General features: G+C 44.3%; 1 protein-coding gene across 1 annotated transcript in view; it reads left to right on the top strand.

The window, feature by feature from the left end:
- The window catches only part of FAM135B (family with sequence similarity 135, member B), a 139,055-nt gene that overhangs the window by 112,361 nt on the left and 4,529 nt on the right, over nt 1-22,165 (top strand). Inside the window, exons 11-16 of the mRNA XM_006879268.1 lie at nt 503-657; nt 4,865-6,890; nt 9,730-9,896; nt 15,511-15,602; nt 16,494-16,591; nt 18,237-18,388. Of these exons, the coding sequence (XP_006879330.1) occupies nt 503-657; nt 4,865-6,890; nt 9,730-9,896; nt 15,511-15,602; nt 16,494-16,591; nt 18,237-18,388 (2,690 nt within the window). The remainder of the gene's footprint in view (nt 1-502; nt 658-4,864; nt 6,891-9,729; nt 9,897-15,510; nt 15,603-16,493; nt 16,592-18,236; nt 18,389-22,165) is intronic.

A 22,165-nucleotide genomic window follows, 5' to 3' on the forward strand; every position in this document is an offset into this window, starting at 1 on the left:
TGGGGAAGTCACCCCTTCAGAGTATCGGGGAGGTTTTTATAACGGAGTCCTTAGGGAAGGAAGGGAGGTACATTCCTCTGTGATTTAGGGTTTGTCTGTTAGCTCTGCCAGGTGGGCAAGGCCATTTGCTCTTCTTATCAACATTTGAATTCTTCATCCTCCCCTTTGGGCCCCCTGTTCAGACCTAACACTGTGGGCAGCACGATTCCTTGTGACTAAGCCATGAGGGCTTCCTCCCGTAAAGGCGGTTACAGTTATCTACCACTGATGCAGAACCAACCTGTAGCTGACCCTCCGGCAGGCTTTCAGAGGCAGTAAATCATATGAGAAAAGATTGCTCATTCTGCTTCCAAGGAGTAACTGGTGAATTCAAACCAGGAGCCTTTGGATTGGCAGTGCAACTCCTTACCACTAGGCCAGCGGAGTCCCTGGAGGGATGGCGTAACACTTTAAAAATATTTAAACCTTCCTGCGATTCTCACCCGGCTCTTCACGTTCCCAGCATACAGACTCATGGGCAGCTGGCCCTGGATGTCCGGAACTCAGAGTACCTGACGAGCATGCCCCCGCTGCCGGCAGAGTGCCCAGACATCGACGGTGACTGGAGCACCCTGCCAGTCATCTTCGAGGACCGTTATGTGGACTGCCCTGTCATAGGTGGGTCTGCACAAACTGGGACAATTCTCATCTTGCTGGAGGGATGTTGATGGTTAGGGGAGGAGCCCTCGTCTCAGATGTGCAATTCATATCCACAAATCCCATTATTCAATGCAAACCCCATAAAATGCCAAATTTATGTCAGAAGCTAGGCAGTATGCACGAGCAATTTGGCTCAATGCATGGATGGATGGATGGATGGATGGATGGATGGTTGGACGGATGGACAAATAAATGGGTGAATGGACAGATGGATGGGTGAATAGGTAGGTAGTTTGGATGGGTGGATGGATGGATAGGTAGATGGATTTGATAGATTGATAGATAATGGATAGATGATGGACAGATGGACGTGGTAGTGAATAGGTGGGTGTATTGGATGGATGGATGGATGGATGGAAGGAAGGAAGGAAGGATGGATGGGTTCATCTCAAGGAGAAACAATTGACACTCAACAAATGATTCCAGACACTCCTGTGATCCCTCGTAAAGGCCAGGAAATCCCAAGTCCTGTGCTGGACATTTCCTGTGATTCATTGATTCAATCCTTTTAACAGCCCGGTGAGCTCTATTTCATAGATGAGAAACTGAGGCCCTAGTTCGTAAGTATTTATTCAAAATCATTTTAACTGAAGATCTTGCTCTGCCTGGCCCTGTGTTTGTGGGACATTTCAGATTATTGTAAACTAGCTGGTGACTATTGCTTAAAGGACGGGTCAAAATGCTGACTGTCAGAGCGTCTGCCCTCTGAGAGTGGAGTAATACTGAAAAAGTCTAAGCGGCTTCCAAGGACAGCACAACCTTGCAAACAGAGGCTGCCATTTCGTTCCCGGTTGTATCCTGACACCTAGTGCCAGCACAGAGTACAACAATTAGAATGTGTGTTAATTTAGTAATAAATGGCCACTCAGGTGAGTAGTCGACCCCAACAAGTACATTGACACTGTGTGTGCGCACGCGCATGCGTAAGAGTGTGTGTATATGGACATATTACCAGATTTTTCAAAATAATTACATGATTTATCTATAAGAGGATTTGAAAAGTTAGAGTAGATATAAAATAATCATTCCTTTTCAGACCTTCCAATACAGAGTCAACTGTGGGGGTGCACATCATAGAAAGCTGCATTGTTAACCCAAAGTCTGAGACTTTGGTGGTTCAAATCCACTAGCAGCTCCTTGGAACAAAGATGAGCCATTTCCTCCCATGGGATTTACAGTCTCAGAGACCCAGGGGAAGGCCCACTCTGAGCCAGTTTCTATGGGAGGGGTAGAGTTTGAGATTTTTTGTACCAAATACGTATTTTCTATCCCTGTGTATGTGTGCAATGGTAGTATAAGCTTTTTAGGTAGTGAGAGTGTTACTGAACACAAGGGGTTCTTTCCGTAGTGAATCGCCAGTAAGATATACGGATTGCAATATCCATAAGCAAGATCACGCAGGTCTGGGAGACAGTGAGTCACCTCCAAGACTGCGTCTCCATCTGGGCTGAGAGTGGTCACTGGGTTTTATACTAAGGTGAAACACTAGCTCATTTAACAATGCACTTTTGTTAGTAAAAAAAAAAGGACTTAAGATGGCGGCCAGACCAGAGATAAAGAAAACAAATCTTGACTCTTACAGCAGTTTCCTTCCTGGCCTTTGTGTGAAGGTCGAGAGACAGCCCATAACCTCCCTGTGATAGAGATGTGGTTTAGGATGACCTCAGGGTTACAGAGCTCAGGCGTGGCCGCTTTTCACCACAGAAGGCACAAATCCTCCTCCTCTCATTTAACATCATTCAGGACCGTGATTTACTATGAATCAATCCCTCGTAGAGTTGAGGAAAGTGAGGAGCACTAATAGAAAAAGATCTTACTTCAATTTCATAATTGTCCAGGGCCTGAAGGGTAGTAAGAGGCAACATCATGATCTACAGTCAGATCTTCCTGGCCCCCAAATTCTCTCTACTCTGTGAGCCCTGAGAATAACACAGATGAAGAAATAGTTCATATTTATGAGTGGATTGTTGTTAAGTGCCATCAAGTTGTAGGCGACTCATAGCAACCCTATCAACGAAAGACTTGAACACCTATAACTTTCATCATTTCTCCACGTTCACAGAGTGTTGAGAGGCAAGCTATTTCGGAAGTGGACGCCACTCCTGCTTCCAAGCTTGTTTTAACCAGGAAGCTCCACCAAACACTGTCCACCCTGAATAACCATTATCACACTTGACACATGAGAGTCACAGCGTTTAGCATCGCAGAGTTAGCTCTGTTGTAAGTGGGAATAATTGTTATGTTTGTGAGACATCACCAAGTCTGTTCAGCCTAGATCGATGCTGTGCACAGTAGAACAAACCACTGCCTCGCCCCACATCATCTTCGCATCCGCTGCTCTGTGTGAGGCAGGCCACTGTATGAATCCAGGTCGGTGAGGGTCTTCTTCAGGTTTGCTAACCCTCCACCCTCTCTGGGGATTGACCCCTCTTCCTAACATTGTTACTAAACACAAGGGGTTCTTTCTGTAGTCAATAGCCAATAAGTCAAAGGATTGCAATATCCATAAGCACTTTATTACACAGATCTGGGAGACAGCGAGTCACCTCCAAGACTGCCTCCCTGTTTGGGAGTGATCACTGGGTTTTATTCTAGGGTGAAACCCTAGCTCATTTAACAATGCACTTTTGTCAGTAAAAAAAAAAAAGGCAATCTTTACATCTGAAAAGGATAGTTCATATTTAACTACTAGTAATTCAGGACGGGCACAGTCCCCTTCCTGGTAAATAGGCAGATTAAGACACAATTTACATATGACTGGGAAACAGCCTCAGAGAGATCAAACTACTTTCCATGACTAAAGACAGGAAACAGAGAATTTGGAGGCTAAGCAATTAGTTTTGTAGGCTGAAGAAAACTGATGTTAATTTTATAATTATGTAATTATAATCAGGATTGGTGGAAGAATCATCAACAACCTGTGTTATGCAGATGACACAGTCCTGCTTGAGAAACTGAGGAGGACCTGAAGTGTTTGCTGCAGAAGGTCAAGGACTATAGTCTTCAATATAGATTGAAGCTCAACATCAAGAAAACAAAGATTCTCACTACTGGGCCAATTGGGAGCATCATTATGGATGGTGAAGAGATTGAGATTGCTACCAATTTCACACTTGGCACCAGCAGTCAGGAAATCAGGAGACGAATTGCATTGGGAAAGTCAGCTGTGAGGGACCTCTCAAGAGTACTGAAGAGCAACGCCGTCAGGCTGGAGACTAAAGTTGCCTGATCCAGGCTATAGTCTTTGCAATTACGTGCTATGCATCGGAGAGTTGGACAGTGAATAGGGATGATAGAAAGAGAATTGATGCCTTTGAGTTGTGGTGCTGGAGAAGAGTGTTGAATATACCATGGACTGTTAGGAGAACACACAGGTTCATCCTGGAAAGGGTGAAGCCGGAGTGCTCTTTGGAGTCAAGGATTCTGAAGCTTCGTCTGACATACTTTGGGCATGTTACAAGGAGGGACTGGTCCGTGGAGAGGGACATCATGTTTGGGAGAGTGGAGGGACAGCGCAGGAGGGGAAGACCCTCGATGAGATAGATTAATTCTTGGTGGGAATGAGTGTGTCGGAAACGGCGAGTTTGACACAGGGTAGAACGGCATTTAGGGCTCTTGTATGTAGGGTCACTATGAGTCGCAAGTGACTCAATGACACATAACAGTAACAACATGACTATAGTTTTATAACTGATACATATATAGAGACTTTTGAACTTATTAAATACCACCCTATCAACATGTTCAAACTATGTGAGACCAAGACTTGCCAGGCTCACTTCGAAGGAGCATTCTGGCTGCACCTCTTCTGAGACTAATGTGTTTGTTGCCTTGACAGTCCACGATCTAGTCAATAGTCTAATCATTCTGCTCAGTTCAGCCCATTGGTGTTGACCCTCCAGGGGCCTTTCAAAGGCTGTAAGTCATGTGGGAGAAATTACCCCTCTTGGTCCCAGTGGCAGCTGCTGGACTTGAACCACCAGAGAGGCATGACCTTTGGGTTAGCAGTGCCGCTCGTGAGCCACACTGGACAGACTTTAATAAATAAAAAGGGGAAGGAAGAACTTTAACATTTGGTTGGTTTGCATTTATAAGACATTTGTGTGATTTGCGAATATAGATTATTAAATGTAATATTTATCTTTCTTCTTGTTTTTACTTATAGGTCATAACTTGAATGGTTATCCTAATTTTGATATTCCAGGGGCAAGTCCTATAAGAAGACATCTAAAAGACAGAGAAGAGAACAGTAATGTAAATAGGACATCATCTTTCAGGGAAGATTTGGTCTTGCCTCCTAGGAAACCACCTCCCATAGACCCCGATGCAGAGGTCGTCAGGGGTCAAGATCCTGGTGAGAATGAGGTCACACCAAGTCATACAGACCTGTGCTCTGATTCTCAAGTGTATCTGACAATCGGGGAATTCCAGAACAAAGCAAGTTTTTCCGAAGAAGAACGTGGGACTGGTCAAAGCTCTGAGGGTGGCACACATTCGTTGGAAGATGTGGACACGGCCTTAAAGAGTGTGGGTCTAGAGGACAGTCAGGCCCCAGCACTGACCTACATTGATGTGAAATCCAGCAGTAAGACTTCCTGCAGAGCTGAACCAAGGGTGGTCGAACCCACTGTGGTCATTAGTGCCCAGCATGAGACTGGGGCCTCAGGAGGCAACCGGAACATGGACACCACTGGGCTGGACAAACTGGAAGCCAGTAGAAGCTGCCCGAATGCCATCTCTGCTGAAAAGTCTTTCCAAGCAGTAAGTCCTCTTGGAAAGGGGGCAGAACAAGAGGGTAAGGGGGTCCCGCTAAGTGTGAAACCTGTCCTGGCTGAGGCCTGTGACCCACTGAGCTCTGCCCTGAGAGATCTCTCAGACACGAGGCCTTCTCCTAAGGACTCACACACAGAAGGCCAGGAGGAAATGTTAGTACTCTCTGGGGTCATCAGGAGGTCATCGTCCATTATCTCTGACTCAGGCATTGAGAGTGAGCCGAGCTCTGTTGCCTGGTCTGAGGCCCGGAGCAGGGCCCCAGACCTGCCTAGTGATCGAGAAGTGTTGCATCAGCTGGTTCGAAGACATGCCCTCCACAGAAACTCCCTGGAGGGCGGGCACACAGAGAGCAACACAAGCCTGCCCAGCGGCATCCAGGCTTCTCTCACCTCCATCAGCTCTTTGCCTTTTGAGGAAGAGGAGAGGGAACTGGCGCTCACCAAGTTGACCAAGTCTGTGTCCGCACCCCAGATCAGTAGCCCAGAAGAATCCGCTGAAGACACAGATGCCGTGCAGCAAGGTGGTCTTGCTGAAGCTCTGGACGTGTACGACAAGAGCCCTGACTCCCCAGGAGACTGCTCCCAACATTGTGACGCCTCCAGAACCCCCAAGGCTGGCGTGGATCCTTCCCTTGTGGAGATATTTTTAGATGATGATGACTGTCAGGACCCTGATTACATAGATATCCTCAAAGGTAGAGAGAGTCACGCTGGTCCCCACGGCCACGCCAGTCTGGATGGTAGAACTGAGAACTCTTCAGGTGTTGATACCAAAGCTCTTAATTTAAAAATACCACGCACCATAGCACTTGAAACTCCTAGGGACAGATCTTCCCATCGAGCGCTAATGGAGACTCCAAAGAGTGTGCCTTCCACCCTAAATGTGGGGGGGAGAGTGCTTTCCAAAATCAGCATCTCAGATACCACCCACCATAAGGTGCCTGTATGGAGCTGTGTGTCAGCGACTGGTGCAGCCGACCCGGATCCAGCAGGGCACGGAAGTGGCTTGCCACGCACTGAGGAAGACACAGCCATTGCTGGAGGATCTAATGCCCCAGCTGGGACTGAGCTTGGACAGAACGTAGGCACCGTGTGCCCCACTGTGATGCACTCCCCCCACTCCCAAGAACCTGAATCCCAGGAGCCGAAGGCAGGCATGTCCATCGCCGTGCCACCACCAACGCCTCCAGAGACCTTTTCCAAGGACAGCATGAAGGCTGTGGAGGTGGTGAACCTGTCTGTGTCTTGCACTGCCACCTGTCTCCCTTTTTCATCTGTGCTCAAGGAGACCCCTGCCAGGGCTGGATTCTCCTCCAAGCAGACCCCCTTCCCCATAACTCATCAACCCCTGGGCTCCTTCGGAGGGGTTTCCTCACATGCCAGCGGGCTGGAGGGAGAAGTCAGCGAAAGAATGTTTAGGTAAGTTTGCTGGGGACTTTGTCTTTTTTCTATCGTTTTCCACAAAAGTCTCAATTCCATGCATAATTATTTCAAAATGAAAAGCAGTTTGCCTTTCTGCTCTGCAAGGTAAGAAAATGAGGCGAAGTTGTCATTGCTGGTATGTGCTATTGAGTTGCCTGAGACTCATAGTGACCCTCTGTATGACAGCTCTGAAGCCTGTTCTATCCAGAGCCAGTCTTACTGACTCTGACACACCCACTCCCATGACTCCAGTTACTGTGTCAATTCATCTCATCAGGGGTCTTCCTCTCTTGTACTGTTGCTCCACCCTTCCAAGAATATTGTTCTTCTCTAAGGACCATTTCCTTCTTGTCACATGCCCAAAGTATGTGAGATGGAGCTTCAAAATCCTAGCCTCCGAGGAGAAACTTGGTTTTACATTCTCCAAGACAGACCTGTTTGTTCTCTTGGCAGTTTATGGTATGTCCAAGACTCTTCTCCAGCACCACAACTCAAAGGCATTGATTCTTCTTCTGTCATCCTTAGTCATTGTCCAGTGCTCTGATACACAGCAAGTAATTGCCAGGACCATGGCCTGAATCAAGTACATCTTAGTCTCTCGACTGACATCTTTGCTTCCCAGTACTCTGGAGAGGTCCCTGACATCAGATTTTCCCAGTGAAATGCATCTTTTGATTTTTCTTTTTCTTTTTAAAATTTTTCTCCTGGCTTTATCCATAGGCAAATGCTCCTTTTTGATCTTTTGACCATAGTTCTAAGGCGCGGTCATCATGGCGTTATTGGCCACCTTCTAGTCCTGTCTGTTGTTTGCCTGCAGGTTGAGCAATGAGGTGAATTTTGTTCCAAGTTTGAAGGGTAAAGAACGGTCGTATCTTTGGGACTGCTACTGGCCCAGTATGCCTGGACATTTCTATGTCTTCACGTTCTGTTCTCTTTCACCTTCCTTCCCCAGGACTTGGGCTTATGACCCATTTCAGTGTCACTAATAATCAGTGATAGTTGGGCACCGCCAAGTTCTTCTAATTTCAGTGTCATGACGGTTAAGGTTTATATGGTCAGTTAATCCTTCAGACTAATCATTTTTATACGTCTTTGATCTTCTCCCCTCTTCTTTGTTCCTGACAGAGACAGACCTGTAATTGCACCTTAGTTGGGTGCTCACAAGCTTCTATGTCCCCAGTCACTACTCACTTTCTCTTTGTGAACTGTGTTATCCGAGCTGTCCTTGGTGTCCTCCAAGACTATGGTATCAGAGTTCCTAAGAAGAATTTGATGTTCTGTAATTTTCTTGCTTTTACACAAGATCTATCTACTAGGTCCCAGATCAAAACATTCTATGATGGCAGCTGGGCACCATCCACTTCTTCAGATCTCACAGTTCTTCCTGGAGGCAGGTGGACCTGCGCTCCATTGCCAGGTCTCCTCCTCCCAGCTGGCTGGTGGCTAGCAAGCTTTACAGATGCCAATCACCACTCACTGGGAGGTAGGGCAGAACTCTACAGACATCAAAAGCCAAATCGGCTTCATAAAATGTTTTTTTTTTTAAAGAATCATAAATATCTATTTTGGAAGCAAGAGTGGCATCCACTTCCTAAACAACATGCCTCCGGAAACTCTAAGAACTTTGATAAATGTTGTAAGTTATAGAAAGGCTTCAGGCCTTTTGTTCAAAGGGTCGCTATGAATCATGCTTGACTTGAAGGCAATCGGCAACAACAAAAATCTATTATATGACAATTATAAAATTAACATATGCATACCACTCACTGTCCAAGGCCTGGCCAGTGTTTTCTGGCCATGATCCTGACAGTCTAAGAGGAAAAGAGACAGGAAAGAGGCCAATGAGGACCAGTACTGGGTAAGTGAGTGCAATGACTCTTAGGTTCATGGGGGCCCTGGGAGAGAGGGGCCTTCTTTGTCTAGAGGGCAGGAGAAGCTTCAGGGAGAAACTACTAACTGACTTGAGAGTAAAACACAAGAGGCACCTCTGACAATTGGGACTTTTAACAGTCTCTCCAGCTCCAAAACCCACTAATCTTTCAAAAAGTCCTTCCAGAATTAAAGTTTCTTGATCCAACACACAGTCACCAAATTGGACAACATCAACAGAACCTTTCTTAGCTTTGGAAATAACAAGTCACATGCAGCAAAGCCTGTGAAAGCTGGAACCTATCATAGCCGGAAAACAGAAACATTTGTAACTAACACAAGAAATAGGAAAGTGATGGGTCTGTGCTCTGTCGAAGGCAGAAAACAAGTACGATGCAGACAAACCACAGAGCCCCGTCGAGTTTGCGCTGTCACTGGTTTCATCACATGATTGGGCCCCCACGCCTCAGACTGTCTGCCTTTAGGCCCTTCCCACCTGGCTAAGCTCTTCCACCCTCTGCCTGGAAACCGGGGAAAACAGTAATTAAAAAGCAGGGCCTCAGAAGTCAGATTACCAAGACTAGATAGGAGCCGTGAGAGAATAGCTTAGCGTCTCTGTTCACCACTTGTAAAAGTGGAACAGTATCTTTCCCTGATCCATAATTGTTTCTACCACCAAGTGAGTGATCTAAAGCTATGCACAAAGCCGAGGACAGTCCCTACTGAATGCAGGAACCACAAAATATCTGCAGAAGCAAAATCAGTAGAGTCGTTGGTTTGGGGCTGCTTTCAGCCTCCTGTTTCCCCATCTTCCCACCCTCTCTCCTGAGCTTATAGGGTTGGTGTCTGCTTGTCAGCAGTTTCTTCACTTAGAGTCCTTTGTTCATCCTACATAATAGTCCAACTCACTTCCTGTTCAAAAATGAAATGCCCAGCGTGACTTCTGATTAATTAGTGTGTTCTCCAGTTTCTATCAGGCCAAAGAGAAATTTAAAAAAGAACTGAAGATTGAAGGCTTTCTGTACAGTGACTTATCTGTACTAGCTTCTGACACGCCGTATTTCCCACCAGAGGAAGAGGAAGAAAATTTGGAAGATGGGATTCATCTGGTTGTCTGTGTCCACGGCCTCGATGGTGAGTCCCAGGACGTCTGCCTCCTAACCATTCTCTGTTATATGCAGTTCCTAATATTGATGACTTCATTTTGAACATGTGTCTATTGAACAAATATTTGGTTGGATTTTTATGAACTGACAGTAATTACATAGGATCTGAGAGCTCTGTGGCACAGTTCATAGGGAATTAATTGTACTACTAACTCAGAGGTCATACCTTTCTGGAAGGTCAAATCCATGGAAGCTTCAGAGAGCTAATCGAGCGTCAGCTATGAGCTGATCTTGACTTGACAGCAGTGAGTTTTGAGCTGATTTGGGATCTAGATATATGGTGTACCTTTGTGCTGAAAGAAAATAGCTTTCTGACACACAATCATGAAAGATATTGAATAAATTAAATAGACAATGGAAAGGGTAAATAGAATTATGAATCACAAAGTAAATAGAATGAAAGGAGAAATTAAATGACTAATTGTTGGCTGAACAAGAGAATGTGTGAAATAAAAAGTGTTATGTGAGTGGATGAATGAAACAGATGGAAATGTTATTGGAATGAAATTGGAAATAAAGTATGAATAGAATAGAAGGCTAATCAGAAATTCTTGAAGCAATAGAATCATATCAGTAAAGGGAAAAATAGCATGAAATGAATATATGACCCTTTGAAAAACCCTGGTTAGGGGCCCAAACTATTTAGCTTCCTCTTTTTAGGTACTCTTCATTTATGGGACAACTTTTATATACCAAGAGTTCAACCTAGATCTGGGATGCAGAGACATGCAGTTTTTAATCCTGAAAAGTTCTCAATTTTGTTGAATTAGCACATAGAGAAATGTGAGTTTGCTGCAAAGAACAATCTAATACCTGGTGAAGAGTTCTTGGGACTATAGACTGCATCTAGCAGGACATTAAATGGCAAAGTGCAGTGACTTTTTTGCTCACTCTGAATCCTGCTTCTGACTTGTCATCTTCTGACCTCCCTTTCTTGAAATTTGAGCCAGAAACCTTCCCATATTGAAAGCCTTTGTGGCCCATGAGTCAGCAGTCTGCCATCCGACCTTCTGATGTTGGATTCCTCAACTATCTCCATTATATGAGTCTGAAGCAAACTCACACACCTGGGGCTTTCCAACTTCTAAAACCATAAAACCATTCAGATCTTTCTTTGAGATAAATAGGAAGTTTTATGTGGGTTATTTTAATCTGCGGCATCAGGCCTGATTTTAATTGTTTTTGGTCAAATATTCTTCTAGGTGGTATAGCCCTGGTCTGTGCATTGCTGTACAGAGGTAACTTGTGGTTACTGTGATTATAAACACTGTGACACTGATGTGTCATATGCAGTAAAGGTTACCCATGGTGGACAGTGTTTGGTGGAGCTTCCCGATTAAAACAAGCTTGGAAACAGGATTTCCGAAATAGCTTGCCTCTGGAAACTCTATGAACTTGGAGAGAGAGATGTATCTATATCTAGATATCTCTCTCTCTAGATATAAAGATAGAGATAGAGACATAGAGGCAGAGATAGAGATATAGATGATATAGATATAGGTGTGTTGGATCCGCAGAGCTGGACCCCAATGAGATCGGACGCCAGCACCAATCACTCACGAGAGACCGTCCTTGATGCAAACAGCATGAGGTTTTATTCCATCCAGCGCGCTGGGGCACAACCCTTGACCTACGCAGAGGCAGAGGAGTTGAGCCCCGAGCTAAGGGTACATACAGCTTATAAAGGCAATAACCCGTGCAAACATGGGCTAGCACACAGGGAGGGTTGCTGATTGGTGTATTTGAATATACACTGAGGTAGGCAGTTCTGATTGGTAATAATTTGGTGTGCATGGGTAAGCGAGGAAAACTATCTGATTGGTACATTTAAAAGCAAGTTGGCGCGCACGTGGCAAGCGGGGCAGGTCGGCGCAAGGGGTGGGGGAGTGGGGAGTAAAGTTCAGAAAAACAACTCCTGGAATTTCTCTTATCTGTACTCGCAGATGTGGGTGAGCCGTTTTATGGCCTTGTTTTTCTAAAAGAGGGCAAAAGTCCTGTGAGGTTTTATGGCTTCTACCTGAGAAGGGTTAAAAGTTAACTTCTTCATAATCTTTCAGGTGATATAGAGATGATAGAGATAAAGATATATGGATATAAGCTCTGATGACCTAGTGGGAAGAAGCTGCACTGAAATCCTGAAGACAAGCAGTTCGAGGCCACCAGCTGCTCCATGGGAGAAGGATGGGCAGTCTCCTCCTGTGCACTTAACTGTCTCTGAAAACCCACTGAAGGGTCAGTTATGGGTTGATTCTGACTCTATAGTAAACAACAACAATACAGAAATACAAACACACACAAATAAGCTTCACTGGTATTGCTTCTCTAGAAATCATTGCTTGTTGTTGTTGATAAGAGTCATCAAGTCAGAACTGACCCATTGCAGAACAGCTGACAGATTCTAACTACTTGCCTTCGAATTGCAGTGCAGCTTCTTACCACTAGGCCGCCAGTGCTCCATGTACGATTAGTCTTAAGAGCACCGATGACTGCCTAATCCATGGCGTGAGGTGGCAACAAGCAGCTTGCTGTACTTCGATGACCCAGTGTTTCAGTTGTCAGCAGGATCGTCCATGGCAGACAGGTTTCAGTGGAGCCCCCAGATTAAGACGGAGTAGGAAGCAGAATTGGTCATCTACTTCCAAAAGACCAGGCCTTCTAAAACCCCGTGAATAACATCGGAGCACAGTTATAAGGAGGCAGCGCCCAGATTGTAAGGTACTCAAAATGAGGAGAAACAGTTGTAAATGTCCAATAAGAATTGGAATATGGAATGTAAGAATATAGGAACACTAGAAGCTGTCAAAAATGAATGGAACGCATGAATAACAATATTCTGGGTATTAGCAAACTGAGATGAACTCGTATTAGCTAGTTTGAATCAAACAGTCATGTGATTTATTATGCCAGGAATGAAAAATTGAGCAAGAATGGTATTGCATTCATAGTAAAAAAGACCATTTCAAGATCTATCCTGAAGTATAGTACTTTTAGTGATAGGATACTATGCATACACATATCACATATAAGGAGGACCTTGTAATACACTTATTATTCAAGTATGTACACCAACAAGTAAAATAAAAAAAAATAAGGAAATTGAGGAAGTCGACCAACTTTTGCAGTCTGAAATTATTGTTAAGAGTGGCAGAATTATAATGCCAATAGTATTCCTAGCTCAGAATTATAAATTTTGAAGTTAAAATGAAAACATTGAGAAGAAAAACTACATATAGGCAGGAAAGTGGGAACATTGATACCCTATTTTGCAGAATCACTCCTGTCAAGAAAAGCAGGCACATCTTGTCCTTACCCCTTCTGGTGAGAATAACTCAGCTATGCTTGACGAAGAATGTGGCATCAGGATTGAAAGAAGAATTATCAACAGGCATCATTATCCAGATGATATGACAACCTTGCTTGCTGAAAGTGAAGAAGACTTGAAGCACTTACTGCAGAAGATCAAAGACACAGCCCTCAATATGAATTCTATCTCAGCATCAAGTAAACAAAAAATCTTCACCACTGTGTCAATAGAAAACATCATGAAAGATGTAGAAATTATCAAAGTTGTCAACAATTTCATTTTACTTGGATCCACAATCAACATCCATGGTAGCAGCAATTAAGACATCAAAAGACGAATGGCATTGAGCTGTCAAGGACCTCTCCAAACTTTTTAAGTGCAGTGGTGTCAGTTTAAAGACTAGGGTGTGCCTGATCTAAGCCATCGTATAATCCATCGCATCCTGTGAAAGTTGGACAATGAATAAAGATTGTAAAGAAGAATTTATGCCTTTTTATTGTGGTGTTGGATTGAATATCCTATGGGTTTTGGAATGAACAAATAAATCTGCCTTGGAGGAAGTGAAACCAGGGTGCTCCTTAGAGGCAAGAAGGTGAAACACAGTCTCACATATTTGGGGCATGTTGTTAGGAGGCCCAGGCTTTGGAAAAAGACATCATGCTGGAAAAGCTGGTGAGTCAAATGAGAGGAAGACCCTCAACAAGATGGACGGACACAGAGATGACACGTAGTGAGCTTGAGGAACACAGTGGGGATCCTGAGGGCAGAGCAAGGTTCGTATCTGCTGATCATGGGCTTGCTTTGACTCTCAGTAGACTAGATGACATCGAACAACAACTACAACATCCTTGAGGAGTCATTATGTGATCTGTCTCCTGGGGTCATATTTAGGATGTTGTCTGGAACATCATCTGAAACACATACCTTGAAAGACTTCGCTCAGTATTTCTATCCCCACCCCTCTGTCTATTCTTTCTAAAGACTGGAGCTTTAGTGAGCACCAAAAAGTAAGATGACCCATGTGGAAGTACATTGCACTCCGAACAATGGCTTGAATGTTCTAATGTGTGTGGTGCTGACTATTAAGGGGTGAAAGATGAAAAGAATGGGTGAGGGTGTGTGTGTAAAGAGAGTAAGGCTGAAGTAGTCTGAGTTTATTGGTATGAAGACTTTAAATACAGATTCTTCATCCACTGTTTCCACTGAGTAAAGAATAGAATCCTTTATTTGGTTGGCTCACTGAAGTTTGGATTAAGCTGTGGGCTACACTATATCAGCCTAGAGTGCCAGACCTACTCTGGTGTACTGTCGAAGAAGGTATCCAGAGGCCGAGGGAAATTGGCCTATTGGAGTGGATGTGTCAGGCTAGACTTTAGATGCACCATGGAATGCCCAGAAATCACATCTTTCACCCCAGTGCTTAGGAACATATTTATGAAGGGAGCCCCCAGTCTGTGAAGCCTGCTGTGATTGCTATTTCATAAAAGCCAAACTTGACAGTGGCAACTGTGCTAACAGAATTAGTAGGTAGTTGCTATTCTTTCTAAAATGAAAGGGCTCCATGCAGTCAAGTGGCCTTGCATTGTTTTTAGAGTTTCTACTCTATCTCCTGGTCCAATAAATAGTAGAATCTTGAAAGTTTTCTCTTAAAAAAGAAGGTAGATAAGACATATTCATTTTAACTTGAAGCTTCAGTCAGAAAAATTTTAGAAAGGAAAATAAACTAATTTGTCACTTACAAGCTCTATGAGACATTCAGGAGGGTCTTCAGAGACCAGCACCACATAGTGAGTGACCAGAGTTATGACGATGCATCCCTCACATAAGCCAAAACCTAACACAGTTTAGTCGAGTTGACTCTGACTTATGGCAACCGTGTGAGACTATATATATATCCATATATATGTACATATATATACATACACACACATACACACATATATGTATTTAAACTTCCATATATAGGGTTTCTAAGACTATAATCTTTATGGATAAAGGCTGCCACATCTTCCATACTATCGACTGAAATGTGGTTTAAATCCACCAGCTAATACCTGGGAAAAAGTTATGACAATCTGCTTCTAGAAAACACTACGCCATGGCAATCCTTTGGGGCAGTTCTATGCTTGGGTTACTGTGAGACTTTACCGCATGGTAGTGGGCGGGTTAGTAAATGCTGAATGTAAAGGATGACCAGGGAGGAGGAGGGAGGGCCCTGCGTGTCTGCTTTTCAGTGTCTGACCCTGGGGTTGAGCTGGGGGTTTTATTTTGTTTTTAGGGAACAGTGCAGACCTCCGACTGGTAAAGACTTTCATCGAACTGGGGCTCCCTGGAGGAAAACTGGACTTCCTAATGTCTGAAAAGAATCAGGTATGACAACAAAACATAAGCCCTGAGGCAGTCCCTGAGGCATAGCTCACATAATCACTTAAAACCGCGATAATGCTTTCTAGATGCACAGATTTGGGGGATTGCGGGGCTTTGCATAAAACACTATCCATAAACTTGGATGGTATGAGGAGTGAGGACATCCTGGTACGGAGGGATGTGCGACCATGTGGGCTGAGTAATCTCAGGGCTTTCGGGTTGGCAGCCGCTTACAGCACAAAGGATTCGGGCCTCCTCTGGGGCCTTACTTGGGGAAAGGAGTTGTCACTGACATTTATGTGAGGCATGGAGATGATCTGTGACCACTTAATGGTCAGAGGTGATGGGACCTTTGCATTTCCAGGGCTATGAGATAAAACATGAGTCCTCCTGAGATGTAAGAGTAGATGAGAACTAGCCACAATAAGATGAAGTTGGATGCCTTTAACACTCCAAGTTTTTTTATGATAGCCGAGTCTGTGGCACAGAGTTTGAAACTCCATCTCACATACTTTGGGCATGTTGCCAGGAGGGACCAGTCCTTTGAGAAGGACATCATGCTTGGGAGAGTGAAGGGATGTTTCAGGAGACGAAGACCCTGGATGAGAGGACACAGTTACTGGGGTAATAAGGGCAGGCGAGTAGGAGACAGTGAGATTGGCTCAGGATAGGACAGAGCTCAGAGCTATTTTATATAGGGTCACTATGAGTCACAGGTGACTTGATGGCATGTAACAAATTTATGGCCTTTGCACCTCAAGTTAATACTGATCTATCGCCCCCAACGTCAGGCTTCGGTACACGCCAAGGCACTCCCTGAGGACAGGCTTGTGCACAGAGCTGATCCTTTGTTGTGACCCTGTCCTTCACCTGTCTTCTGCTCTCTTCTTCCAGATGGACACATTCGCTGATTTTGACACCATGACAGACCGATTGCTGGATGAGATCATCCAGCACATCCAACTGTACAACCTCTCTATCTCCCGAATTAGGTAAAAGGAGAACACAGGTAGTTAATGCAGGGGAGTGAGAGGAACATCTGTTAGTTCTTACTCTAAACAAGTTTGGTGTGATGCTTGCTCTGTACGTGGGATAAGTTAATGCCTGGGCTTTAACCAATAACTTGAAATCTGCCCTGAGATGCCTGGACACTGATGAAAGATGCCAACAACTCCATGATGATGATGATGATGATGATGATGATGATGATAATGATGTAGACATTTTATTAGGGTTTTAATAAAGTGAAGCCTTGGCAATGGAAGGGCTAGACTCAAGTTTCCACATCCTCTTTGCCCTTAAGGAGAAATATGTATTTTGTAGCTCTGGCAAGTAGCTTGGTGATAGGGCCCAGATCTCCAAAGCTACCCTAACAGATGTTACGTACAGTGATTTACGAAGGAGAGTGCACTAGAAGTAATCAAAAGGCTAGCCATATTGGCCTCAAAAAACCCTCAGTCCTGTATAGTTAGTTGTGGCTTTGAGGAAGTCAACTGACTTAGGCAAAGCTAAGTGCTCAGGATGGCGTATGGTGTACACACCTAGGTCTGTCTTTGCATAAGACGGGACAGTCAACTGTCAGTGGAGGAAGTACTAGGTTCAAAACCCAGAACTCCTGGGTTAGAATTCTTGTTATTCCAAACACTCACATGTTTCAGTCCCATACTCCTCCTCACCACGTGCCAGCTGTGTAGAATTTTTTGCAAGATTTCGGAGATTTTGTTTTTCCATCTGTTATGTGATTACAAGTGAGATAACATGTCTCCCAGTGCTGGTACACTTCTGTATATTTTTAAAATCTGTGGGACTAGCTTTCCCTGGAGATGACTTGGCATCTATCATCCCCTAGGCCTATGTGAGTTTTCATCTCAGTGTTTCTAGATTGAAAAGATGAACTCTACTCCTGACTCTCCTTTCTTGGTGATAGTATGTCTCCTCTGCTTGCTTCTCTGTCTTTTCATCTCTCTAGTAAGATAAAGCATGATACAGTCCATACTGCAGGGAAGCAGCCATTGCATTGGCTCACAGCTGATAGACTTGAGTAAGATGTTCTGTCCCATCCTGATACCCTTAGAACACACAGGATAATCAGAGAGCACCGTGGATGATGATTACATCATTGCTAATGCGAAGTTATGTAAATATCATATTATATCATTACCTGACAGCTAAACTCCTGAAAATGAAGGCCAACAAAGTTGACACATGTTTTGGGGAAAATACAATTTAATCCATGTCATCAAGTGATTCTTAGCAGATTCTGATACTAGGTTAAAATATAGATTCTTTTTAATTATATTTGGATGGGCATGAAAATTCTCCTCAGATGACTAGACTGGAATAGAACCTGTTTGAAACCTTGATTCAGATACACCCGCATGGTACCAAGGAGGAAAGCCTTACAATCCACTTCCTTAAGACTACAGCCAGTGAAAACCCTACACGGCAGTCCTCCTGTGCCACACACAGGGTTACAGTGAGCCGACTGTAGCAGGGCTGGGTTTTGATGCTTAATTTGCCTTGGCTGTCTCACTAAGTCAGGTGGGTTATGGAGGGCTCTATGATCCCCGCGCAGAACTCTCTGGTGGTCAGTTTGCTACTGGTGGACTCATGTGTGCCTTTTCTATCTCTAAACAGCTTCATTGGCCATTCTCTTGGCAACATCATCATCCGATCGGTCCTGACCCGGCCCCGGTTTCGGTATTACCTCAATAAACTGCACACATTCCTGTCACTGTCCGGGCCTCACCTGGGCACCCTGTACAACAACAGTACTCTGGTTAGTACAGGTAAGACTTTCTCCAACCTCTGCCTCTTCAAACAAATCATAGCAAAGAAGCTATGAAAGCAGAGCCAGAGCCAGTTAGCTTTGTGATGGAATCTCAGGACTTTGATGTCTTAAATGTGGTTAGAGGACTTAGAAGATAGTCCTTTCATCATGAACACTGTGTGGCTAGTCTAGGTGCTTTCCAAGGGCTCTTATACGTTCAACTGTCTGTGATCCAAGAGGTGATGTCATGGAGGTTCTGTCCAGAAAGGATTCAAGAGGCAAAGTTGTGTGGAAAAAAGAGGATGGACTTTGGAGCTGGGAAAGGCTGGGGTGTATTCTCACCTTTCAGGAAGACTGGCACACCATTTCCTCTATGACCTCAAGTCTCTTTATGTGTTAAATAGAGATAGTACGCATATGTATCCAAATATTTCTAGAGAACACACAAACAAAATAATCCTTAGAAGCAAGGTTGAGGAGACTTGGGTTGCCTTTCTTTGGCTACATCATCAGAGAAACACCAATCACCTTAGAAGGACATCATGCTTAGGGAGGTTGGAAAAAGAGGGACCTTCTAAGAGACGATGGACACAGAGCTACAACAGTGGACTCAAGCATATCGATGGTACAGGACGCTGGTCAGCCTTTCCTTCTGTTCCATGTAAACTTTCCATGAGTTGGAGGTGACTTGAGTACAACTAACATCTGTCAAAATCAACAATAACAATATCTGTACAGCTGTCTACCTACATCACCATCTAAAGTAGAATTGTTAAACGAGAGAAGGGAAAATGAATGAATATGTATGTAAACTCAGTTTTTGCCAAAGCCTTCAATGCAGCTTTCACTTCCTCCTTTGTTATCACTGGTTCCTGTTCATATGGTACTTCCTGAAACTTTTCAGTATCAACCAGATCTTTCTGGTACAATGGTTCTGCGCATTCTCTCCATCTTCTTTCGATGCTTTCTGGGTCATTCAATATATTGCCAATGGCGCCTTTCAACATTGCAACTCAAGGCTTCCCTTTGTCTTTCAGTTCTTTCAGCTTAAGACACGCAGAGCTAGTTCTCCCCTTTTTATTCTCCATTCCAGCCCTCTGCACATTCCCCTTTTTTTAGAAGATCAAGGAATGCATGCAGCCTTTGGTGTGGATGGCATCTCAGTATCAGGAAAACAAAAATTCTTAGCACTGGACCAATAGGCAACATCACGATGTTATAGAGAAGAGATTGAAGTTGTCAACAATTTCATCTTGCTTGGATCCATAATAATCCCTTTAGTACTAGCAGTCAGGCAATAAGGAGATGCATTGCACCGGGAAAATCTGTCATAAAGGACCTTGCCAAATTATTAAGGAGTAGTGATGTCAGTCTGAGGACTAAGGACTAAGGTATATCTGATTCAGGCAATAGTCTTTCTGATCACTTGCTATGCATCTGAGAGCTGGATGGTGAATAAGGATGACAGAAGAAGAACTGATGCCTTTGAGCTGTGGTGTTGGAGGACAGCACTGAACCATTCCATGGATGGCCAGAGGAACAAACAAATATGTCTTGGAGAGGGTGCAACCAGCTTGCTCTTTGGAGGCAAGAATGAGGCTTTGCCGCTAATACTTGGGGCATGTTTCTAAGAGGGGCTATTCCTTGGAGAAGAGGACGTGATGCTCAGAAGGGTGGAGACTCTGCAAAGAAGACCCTCGACCCGGTAGATGGATGTGGTGGCTGCTGCAATGAGCTCTTGTGTGTCAAGAAGTGGGAGAAGGCACAGGACAGAGCAGAGTTCAGATCGTTCATTCATAGAGTTGCTATGAGGCTTACTCGATTTGATGGCGCCTAACACAACAACAACAATAACAATGTAAAGTCAAATATATAGGCTTGTTCAGATATAATGACACAACTTTTTGTGTTATGTTTTTAGGAATGAACATTATGACAGATAAGGAAGGAAGGCTCAATATTCTTTAGAATATGAAGAAAGACAGTAGAATTTCCCAGATACCAATTGATGGTATCATCAAAGTTTTCTGTGGAGAAGGAATAGGAACCATATGGCATTGGTCAGAGTCAGTCATTGCTGTTGGGTGAGAACTGACCTTCCAGCATTTTTTTAAGGGAAGGGAAGAGCCATCTTTTCCCTGCAAAGATGCTGGTGCATTTGAACCTTCAGAGAGGAAACATTTTTAGGATAACAGCACAACTCTCCACTGACTGGACCAGCAGAGCCCCTTGGAAGGGCATAGAAGCCTCTCTCCTCACAAACCACCCCAAGCCACACTCACTGCCAGCGAGTCAGCTCAGACTCCCAGCAACCTTCTGTCAGGTTCGTGACCCATCTCTCTCTCAGGGAGCAGCCGGTGGAGCCAACCTGCGAATCTCTTGGTTACCAACACAACACATAACACTCTCTGCTGCTGGACTTCATCAGTTGCCTAGGAGCACACTGCAATCAGTGAGCTGCAGGAAGCTCTCTACGACTGCAGTACAGGATGCTCTAAGGAGTAAGACTGTGGAAACCCTCAGTGGGAGAGGAAGAGTGTGAGCTTTTCTTAGGATGTGGCCTATTGGTGTGTGCTTACCCCTTGATGAACGATGGGTTCGGAAAGGAAACACTGAACCTTGTTTTCCAGAATCCTAAATTAATAGACATGGCACATCCTTGCATATTTGTTTGTTTTTAGGATTGCATCCTTTGGTGAAGGACTCCTAATGGTGGTTTAGTAAAGGATACTCCACTGCTAATGAAAGACCAGTGGTTTGAACTTCCCTCAGGGAATGACCTGGCATCTGCTCCCATGAAGGTTACAGCACGCAGTGCTTTGTAGAGAACCCTCTTCTGTGCTTCGGTCTCAAGTGTGCGTCAGACTTCAGCGTAAGGAAGAAACACGTCCTCATCACTGCATCAGTAAGCAATGCCATTGTCAACAGATTAAAGGCCAAAATTGCCAAGGATTTTATTTAAAGAGCAAACAAGCCTGTCTTGGAAAAAGTGCAACCAGGTTGGTCCTCGGAGGCAAGGATAGTTAGTGAACCTTCACCTCACGTACTTTGGGCATGTTGTTGGGAAGAGTCAGACATTGGAAAAGGACATCATATGTGGGAGGATGGAGGGTCAGCACAGAAACAAGGACCCTCAATGAGATGGATTTACACCGTGACTGTAACAATGGACTCAAAGGCTAGCGCAGGGTTCAGATCCATTGTGTCTGGGGCCAATGTGGGCACCTAACAACAATTCATAACCTATGGAGACAGCAGTCACAAAGCCACAGGAGGTATAACATTGGCAAATCTGCTGCGATTTTCTAAGTGATAGAGAGTAAAGATGTTATTTCGTGGCCTAAAGCGCACCTGACTCCAGCCATGATATTTTCAGTCACCTCATAAGCACATGGGAGCCAGACCATAAACAATGAAGACTGAAGGAGAGTTGATCCTTTTAATGTTGTTGTTGGTGAAGAAGAATGGATATATCACAAAACACCAAAAGAACAAGCAGAGATCCGGCCAGAATGCTCCTTAACAGATGAGCTGGTGAGACTTCCTCTGACAGAACTTATACATATTTTCAGAAAGGACCAGCGCTTGGAGAAGCACATCATCAGAGCAAAGAGTCAGTGAAAAAATGGAAGACCTCGAGGAGATAAACTGACACAGAGGCTGTAGTAATAGGTTCAAACCCAGCAATGATTATGAAGACAGCATAAAATTGGCCGATGTTTCCTTCTGCTCTACTTACGTCCACTATGTGCGGGAGCCAAATTCATAGCTCCTGACAACAATTCTGTCACATGGG

The sequence above is a fragment of the Elephantulus edwardii genome, unplaced genomic scaffold, assembly GCF_000299155.1.
Source record: "Elephantulus edwardii isolate Elephantulus edwardi_28Jun2011 unplaced genomic scaffold, EleEdw1.0 scaffold00003, whole genome shotgun sequence".
Taxonomy (NCBI): domain Eukaryota; kingdom Metazoa; phylum Chordata; class Mammalia; order Macroscelidea; family Macroscelididae; genus Elephantulus; species Elephantulus edwardii.